Below are 9,270 nucleotides of genomic sequence, written 5' to 3'. Positions count from 1 at the left end.
ATCTGAAAATAAAATGCTCTGCATATTTAAAAAGAAGAGGGATGTTTGCATAAACAGTAATTCATATCCATGTGTGCTTTTAAATAATATCCTAATACATGTTAGTAATGTAAAATAATGATTCACAGATTGTCCTTTGGATTTTCCAGAATCAGAGATATTTAGCGTGAATTCCTTTCAAGCAGATTTTAATTAGGGCTTTTCCATATTTAACTATAGGTATATAATCCCCCAAGTGAAAACAAAAACCAAAGTGGAAAAGACTTTGTTCAAATTTTGTTCCAAAAATATTTTTGCCTCCAAAGCTTTGCCAGGAAGAAAACACTCCTGAAAATGATACAAATGGTTTTGACATTAGGAAAAGTAAACAAGCAAAATAAAGATGGAAAAATCATGCGGTCAGTTTGCAAGTGCTGTTTATTGTTTGAGGCAGGGTTAAAGCCTTTTATAAAGACAAGAACATATATGCAAACAGACTGAAAGTGACATTAGGTTATTCTAAACACCCCTGTTCTGAACCCTGCTGACTGTAACATTGCCATGGCCAAAATGTATGGAAGCTTCAAAACAGAAAACATGATAGGAACAAACTAAGATTGCTGATATTTTGGTAACCAAAACAGATGACAAGTGCCCTAAATATTTCTAATTATATTTTTGATTAAAGAAAGAGGCATGTAGTTTTCATCTCCCCAGTATCTCCTAGGAATTCTAATTTGAATTGGCATTTCATTTGTAGTCATGTATGACATCAGAAGAGGCATTACAAGTGTGCTTTCCAGACACCAATTTACAAAGCAAACAGCTCAGAGCTCAATTTGAACAAGTGGAGTGAACTAGATCGTTCTATGTTCATCACTGATTTTAAGTATCTGTTAAAGATTTATTGTATATTTTCTGAGTGAGCAAAGGCTTCTGTTTACTAAGGCCTAAAAAGCTTAGCAGCAGCAAGCTTTCCTGTGGCACTCTAGCAGCGCCTTGCTCTATTTCATCAGTCAAATCTGCTTTCACAACTGCCTTCCATGTCCAGTTCACTTCCACCTGCAATGCCAGCTGATAAGAGACCCCAAGGTAGATGGTTTTGAAGAAACTGGTATTTTTTTTTCAGCCAGGAAAGTGAATAAAGACCACCAAGTAATTTCAAACAAACCAAGAACACATAGGCAGTGATAGCTCTCAACTGGGATCAATATGAATGGGTTTGAAACAGTCCAGAGGTCAGAATTTTTGCATATTCCTTGGCCAATCCCATTCTATCCAACAGAATTTAACACAATACATGCATGAAGTATGGGATTTCTTTTTCACAGGAGCAAGTTCATGATTCTAAGTGTATCCAAGCTCTTTATCAGAAAAGCATTAAATTTGCCACGTCTTTTTATTTTTTGACTGAAAATTTGACAATAGCCTTTCCTACATAGATATCAAAAGGGATTATTCAGAACTCGTCTCTCTAACATATTACTACAGCTGCTAATTATGTTAATTCCACCAGTTACTTTTGTTGACTTTTCTCCCCTCTGAATAATCATACCCATCTGGCGGCAGATTTATATCACTCCTTTTAAGCACTTTTTTGCCCCAGATTTAAGCATTTCATTCTAAATGTGATCCCTACAAGTTAAAAGTATCTCTTGCAATAAACCAGGAATAATACACACTGTCAATATCACTAATGAGGACTTCTTCCAAGTATAAACAGTTAAGCTATGCCATTATTCTACAGAATTAAGAAAGTTCACATTTCTGAAGGTAGGAGTCAGTAAATGATGAGATGCAATTCAAGGATGAGAAAATTTTGTTTGTCTGGGAAATTGCTTAAATCCTTTTCCTTTGCAGATAAACATCTACACAAATTGACAGTGTTTTGCATGGCCAAAATGTTTTCAGGATATATATTCTTCCCTGCTGAAAGAAAAAATAATCCATCCAGTCTTATTTGGGGGTGGGTGGGTGTACTACCAAACTGTGAAAGGATTTGTGTAAGCATGTACGAGATGATAGAAACACAAGCACTTAATTCACAGGGAAAAAAATAAGAACAGATAAAGGCTTTTTCATGTGAAATCACAGCCTCTCTCTTTTATAAACACTTCGGTATCACCAGGCACTTTGGCTCAACAGGCCAGGCAGAGATAAACGCGGTGCTTTTGCGAGGCGCCAGGGATGGAGCAGGCTCAGCCCAGCCCCAGGTGTGACCCTGCTCTCCTGCGAGAGCACTCGGACCAGGCAATCCATCACGGTGCTCCTCCTGTCAGGCCGGGTGCTCGGCTGCAGCTGTCTGTCACACTGGTGGATGGGACCTGCTTAAAGGCAATCATGTCAATCTCTATGTGACTACTCAGACTAAGATAGAAGGATGATCTTGACAGGCTTGGCAAAGTCAGCAGAAGGCACTAGAGGACTTTAGTTACATGCTTAAAATTTAGATGTGATTTGTGCTTCTTATGTGGAGGGACTGAAGAGGCTCAAAACAGCACTGCGTTTATAGCTGGTCATCTCGGATGAATCTGTTGCCCTCGGAATGTTTTCCATAGTAAATGTAGCGACATTTCCCCAAAATGCCTACAATAAAAAGGAAAGGAATTACAGTTAGGACTGAAGTAGAATAATATGCAATAAAGCACATAACCTGGGAAATTTGAAGGAGGAAAGGGAAGAGTTTTCTCTTGTCCTGTAAAAGAAAGTTTGTGCATTTAAAATATTCAGTATTGCCATTTCAATCAGCAGTTTTGAACCTACTGGAAAACCGTGTTCAAATACCTACATGACCTATCCTGTTAAAAAACACCCACAAGTGCCTTCGAAAACAGAACTACATAACACTGAAACATCATACGTTGCATTTTAAATTATAGCACCCCTCTCCTGCTAGTAAAAAACCAGGAAGTCTGGGTTGAAGTTGTATTTTGTGCTCTCTGCTATCTCCCTTCTACATGTTTAAAAGATTTTCCTGATGAATGAAACCAAAAAGAAAAAGAAAACCTAACCAACAGAAAATAATTACAGTTTAATATGGGTCCTGGAAAAACCTCTCAAACTTTCCCAAAGTCATACTGCAAGCACCTAAATCGTCCGTGTTTTCAGTGACAGAGAACTGAAGTGAGTGGCTGAATTCTATGTGGGAAGCCATCAACAAACATGGGCTAGAACAGTTAGCCTCCCCAGACTCCAGAATTTTTACACATAGAAATAAATATTTAATAAAAACATTTCCAAAGTATCTCTCCAAACAGCATCACAACATCCCATGAGCAAGATAAAATTTAATTACGCTAAATATTGGCACATGCAGGATGCTTTCAAAACTTAGCCATAATACCAGTTTTGGGAGGCCAGGCACGTTATTCACAGTGAGTACAGGCAGAAAGATGCCTGAGGAAGCCTTAACTGCAGTGGGTGAGACACATATACCTGCAAATCTCACTACCTTTTTCAAAAGCATCCCCTCTGGTGGTACTAAGTGGTATGTGAAAGCGTAAGTTCACAGTCACATCCCACCTGTGAACATCCTCAAAGATGCTAAATTTTACTAGCAGAGTTGTTCTTTGAGCCCTCAGACATGTATAGTCAAATTAAAGTCATCTCCCATGAACAGAAAAAAGGTGGAAGGGTCTCCTCTGCCCTGGGAGTGTCTTAACAGAGCAGTCACTGCAGTATCCAGCTCACCTCCATAAGGGCAAACATAACCTAGCCCAAAGGAGACAAACACTGCCTTACATAAAGGGTAAAGAAGGGGGAGGAGCAGATCCTCAATTCATTCTTGTTTTAGATTTCCAGAGCTCACACAGCCATTACTGTGCCCACCTGCAATATGAATTAACTATGCAAGCTTTTATGTTCTGCATCCATTTTTTTCCGGTATAACGTCTGTCAGATAAGCTACTAAAGCTTTGGAAGGCATGGGTTATGCAAGATTAATGTTAACCCATGCTCTTTTTTCTCTCTAAGACATCGTGGTGGTAACACGTTCCTACGAGGGTTGTGGGGGGGAAATTGATAGGCCTGTCACTTGTTGTGAAAAACGTTCCTCTTCAGGATAACACAAATGGGGACTACACTGTGCAGTGCCTGCCTTTCCCCTCCTCCATAGAGCTTTTTTCAATAATTTTGTGAGTGGAGCAGATTCCACATGCAAAGGATGACATTAGCATTCCTAAACAAGAGACTAAGGAAGAGCAAGTTTTTCTTTCCCTAAACAGATATCCCAAGTCAGGCTGCAGCAGGCTTTAGGTTGGTAACAAAGCCATTTAGAGCTCTAAATGCAAAGGATATGAGCAGTTTATTAACGACATTCTTTGGACTCCTTTTTCCCTGGCATTGATAAAAGTCTTGTTTGAGGTCTGCTGCATTTCTTAAGGACTGGAAGCAAGACTGTTTATAGAGATGCTGGTGAGAGAGTGCTGTTTGATGAATGCTGGAGACTATAGCTAGGTGTCAGTGCTTAGAAAATGAGGCAAGGACATGAGGTATTAATATTGTCAATGATCTCTTGACAGGAAAACAGATACTGTATTCACCGTCAGATTTAAATAGACATCAAGTGCATTAATGACAAAAGGGCAGACTTCAAACAAAGGGGGCTGTATGGTGCTGCACTGAGCCAGTCTCCAAGTTGGCAATAACCTGATCTGAAAAGACACTGTCAGGGCTACAGACAGGCCTGGGATTGTGTGCGGTGACAGAAAACAGAGATGCTGACAGAGATACCGGTGCCATATTATGCCAAGTATATTCTAACACTGTCTCCAGTCCTAACTAAATCTGACATCATTTCCTATCACTTATAGTATCCTCCACTGCTCTAGCAGAATATTTCTCCCCAGACATCATTACAAACTCCACTGTAGTTTTAAAGTTACTGGCAGGCCTGTGCTGTCGTGGAGGCTGGGTCTAGAGGCCTAAGGATAACCTCAGTCAATCTAAATTTGGAGTTTGCTGGAGAAGTGCTCTCATTTTCACTGATATCTCAGCTACTTGAGGTGATCTGAACGCTAAAGTGTGAGGAGCTGTCACCTTGAATAAAATCCTTAAAGTAAAGACGCTCTGTTCCCAGGATGTTCAGCAAAGATGTCGGACAGTCTGGCAGCAGGAAATGAAATCCAGCTGCTGCTGCTCGCCTGGGGATAAAGGTGCTTGGGCTAGTGACAGTTAAAGTCAGCTGAAATTTTTGAAATCCTGCAGCCTACAATTGTTTAAATTAAGGAAGTGTTGTCTCCGCAGAGATTCCCTACCCAGGCACACAGCTGTGATTCGATTGCCAGGCATATTACACACGCTGCTCAGAGAGCCTTGATAAAAGCACAGTTGAAAATGTTGCCATGAGACCTTGTTTATCATGAAGGTTATTTGTAAAACAATAAATCTTGCTCATAAATTAAATGCGGTGACTGGCTCGGATATTTGTTTTGCTTTGTTTTTCTCTTTATGTCCCACCTCCCTATGGCAACTATGGGAAGCTCAGAGAACTGCAAAAGGTTTGAGTGCCACAATGAGAATTTTGATGCTAAGATACGTCACATGTGAATTTAGGAAAACTATTGCTTTTTTTCTGCCTATCTATTTCCTTGCAGGGGCAGGACTACACTTGTTCTTTTGCACACAGACAAGGGAAGAAATAAGGGGAAAACAATACATCTGTGGCTGTTCTGGTGTTTTTTAATTAAATATCCAGCATTGGCCATAATAAGCTACGTATACCCCCTATACATCAAAACAATACACAGCATCGAGAATGAGGTTTCTGCTCGAGGTTCTTGAGAAATGACAGCACAAGGTCTCTTGAGGAATCATCTTCCCTGAATGAGGCTTCTAATTTTTCTTAAGTAGCTGATTCTACCATCACCACAAGCTGTTAAAACTATAATTATGAAAAAAATGCATTGGGAAGAATCATTTTAAAATTCACTCTTTATCTTTTAAATGTTTTCACCCTTTAGAATGGATGTTCTAATTATGCTGGGTAAGAAATGACCTTGCAGTTGCTTGCATGTGTTGTGGTATCAGTCTTTCTTCACAAACACATTGTAATGTCAGCAACACCAGCCTTTCCATAGCTGAGGGAAAACCCAATTATCCTAATAAATAAATAAATACATGCATACTAAAGCACGCGAAAAAGTTCAAGTCATGTTAGCTCCTTTTTCCTACCTCTTTTTCCTAGTACATTAATACTTCACATTTAAAAAAACCCACCTCTCAGTCATCACAACTTGGGCAGCTTCCAGCAGCACAGCTTCCTCCAGTAGCATTCAGTTTTCTTTAAAAAGTAATTACTAAAACTAAGTAGTCAAGCCAAAAATTTTGCCACCCCCATCAGAAACTATTGCCACATCTGCCCAACATCCCCACCAGGCACCCATTTTAACATCAAATGTTTTTAATAAGCCCCTCTGCAAGTGAAAGCAGCAAAGGATTCCCAATTAAATTTGTTTGTCAAACACTGGTCTGCAGTATCCATCAGGGATTACTTTTCAGTAAACAGCCTTCTGCCTGCCTTGCACATGGACTAGCCACAGGTCCTTGTACTAGGAGCTGTGGTCAGATAAAGTGTAGCACTTCACACACAGACACAATTTTCTAGTGGAAATCCACTTCACCTAACTTTAATTAGAGTACAGCACCTAAATCCTCCACTGCCAATTTGTATTTGATCCATATTCATCTCTTTTTGCACAACCTGCTGTTGCATAGTTTTGCTATGGGCTATTAAACAGCTGCCATGTTCCACCAAGAAGCTGGGTGCATTTCAGTGAGGTTATACTACCAATCTGCAAATTGTTTTGAGACACTTCAGGATGAAATATCAATACCATTATCATTTTTTTCATAGGCACTTGGGCATATTCTACAATTAATGAACAGAAGTTGTGAAATTCCCTTAAATATTAATATAAACTTCCTATAAAGGAAAGTGATTCCCTACCGACAACATTTAGAGGAGAAAAAATACCTATCTATGAACAATTTAAGGTCTGCAATGCTACTGATTTAGGCAAAACACCTCCACGAGTCAAATTAATTTAAAATTCTTAAAAATCTTTTCATCTAAGGGATATGTAAAGCTGCGTAAAAAAACCCAAGAAAACAAAAAACAAAAAAAACACCAACAAAACCAAATCTTTTTGTACAGGAGTTTAGTAATTTTTCACTTTATCTCCCTGGAAATCCAAATTTTAACTAGTTGTCTAGTTGACAACTTCTTATTTTCAGTTCCTTTTGGTGAAAGAGAATTATTGTTTCTATTGAATATGATCCAGCCGATGAATTCTCTGACACAGGAGTCTGAGAAACCACTTGGAAGACAAGAAAAGGTGTGAAAGATCATCTGGGTCACCAAGTACTCCTCAAAGCAGCCAAGTGAGTAACCCAGAGAGATCCACTCAGACTTGCACTCCTCCCTCATTGCCAGCATGGGGAAGACTGAGCTCAAAAACTGCAATGTGATGCAGGAAAAGAGCAGAAGAGTTGCAGCTGTCCTTGTTAATGGGATGGGTTCTCTGGCTACTACCATTTAATCTGTTTGCAGCCATGGTTTCCAGATTGCCCCAGGCTGGAGTCAAGACACAGCACCTGGGCTCCTTAAATCAGAGCAGAAGCAGCAACAGAAAGACGAGAATACAAGAGCTATGAATGCCGTTGGTTGTGCCACAGCTAAAGGCTCTAGGAAAGAATCTTATAAAGACCTGAAATATCACAGCAAAAAAACAAAACCCAGATAAATTCCCTAAAATATTATCATAAAATACTCATAAGTGCTCACATAACAAACAAATGCATAAATACAAACTTTCCATGTGTTATAAGCTAGTTAATTTATTTTTAAGAGGACGGAAACACTAAATGTAAGCAAAAACAATGCATAATTCCTCCAAAAGTAGCTGTGCATAAAGGGGCGAGGTTGTATTTGAAAAGGCTGAGGACAGAGGTAACTGTGGCTAACGCAGAATTCCTTCACCCTGGCCACAGTACTCACAGAGTGGTCCCCAAACACTCCCAGAGAGGTCCCCATGAGTTAGGGATTGTGGTCTGCTGCAGTTTCCTGAAGAAAGAAGACATACCTTCAGTAGCAAAGTGCTGACCCTGACTGCCCCCTCCCTCTCAGGGTAACCACATTCAAGGAAGGCAACTTCCCCATTCATAGCAGATGAATTACCTCTTTGCTTGGTTCCCTGCACAGGGATGCTGAAAAATGAAAACTTTTCATCTGGACACCCTACAGCAAGGGGCACAAAATGGTCATTCAGAGTGAAAGAAATTCCTGAAAGGCAAAAAATCAAATCTGCATCCAGTCTACAGCAATGGTGTTAGAATTACACACCTAAGCTAGAGCTGAGAGGAATCACAGAAGGCAAACTAACACACTGAATGATTGCAAATATCCTGCACAGACAAGTGCTGTGACATGTCAAGTCTCACTGGTCTGTTTGTGGGAATGGGGGAAAAAGGGGGGAGTATGTAGGGAAGTGAGAGTAGGGGAGGGGGGAGGAAAGCAGTCAACAGGGAGGGGATGTTGGAAAAATTTGCAATGAAGGTGATAGGAATACAAAGATGTGAAGTTTGCATCCTGGGCCAAGGAAGCTGCATAAATGTTCAGTGTAAACTAGCAGTCAAGCTGATGTGTGATAAAGTGCAGCCTGCTGTAAATACACTTCAGGGCTCCCAGTGCAACTAGGGAAGAAACTTGTAATTTGGAGGTGGGGGGGGGGGAAGAAAGAGTAAAAAAAAAAAGAAAAAAAAAAGCACTGCAAGCTTTTTCTCACATAATCTGTTACTGGAAAATTGAGAAGCTTGTCCAAGTCCGTGGGAATAAGCTGATGAGCTGATACTTAATAATAAACCATATTGTGTCATGGTGCGGAGTCATCTAGATCCATTCAGGCCACAAACTATATTACTTTATACAGCCCTGGCTGACATACATTTAAAGCCCTCTACACATTAAGGAGCCATTAGGCTGACAGATTAAAAGTTATCTTGGAGCTAATGTTTCCATTATGCGTATCCTGGCAGTGGAACAATCAACACACTGTTCCTCAGATGTCATACTTTGTTTAAAAAAAGGGTAGGGGGGAGAGCAGGGGGAAAGGAGGGTATCTTTCCCTCCTTGAATGACATTGACATGATCAGCTTTGATCTGGGCATGTGCTGTCTATGGATTCTCCACTGCTGGCTAAAGTAGGAGCATTTAGGGCATAATACTTTAAATCATTAACCAGTTCCATGCTCCTCTAGGTATCATTGTTACAATTTAAGGTTCTACACTTGGGA

At 40.0% G+C, this 9,270-nt stretch overlaps 1 protein-coding gene across 4 annotated transcripts in view; it reads right to left on the bottom strand.

Moving 5' to 3' along the window:
- Positions 1 to 399: 399 nt before the first annotated feature.
- LRMDA (leucine rich melanocyte differentiation associated) overlaps positions 400 to 9,270 on the bottom strand; it is a 661,880-nt gene continuing 653,009 nt past the window's right edge. For all 4 annotated transcript variants that reach the window (XM_085063983.1, XM_085063980.1, XM_085063982.1 and 1 more), the window contains one exon: positions 400 to 2,565. In XM_085063983.1, coding sequence (XP_084920109.1) covers positions 2,486 to 2,565 — 80 coding nt within the window. In that variant the 3' untranslated portion in view covers positions 400 to 2,485. The remainder of the gene's footprint in view (positions 2,566 to 9,270) is intronic.

This window comes from Lichenostomus cassidix, chromosome 6, assembly GCF_008360975.1.
Source record: "Lichenostomus cassidix isolate B80296 chromosome 6, HeHo_3.0, whole genome shotgun sequence".
NCBI classification, from domain to species: domain Eukaryota; kingdom Metazoa; phylum Chordata; class Aves; order Passeriformes; family Meliphagidae; genus Lichenostomus; species Lichenostomus cassidix.
This window is presented reverse-complemented; position numbering and strand designations above follow the sequence as displayed.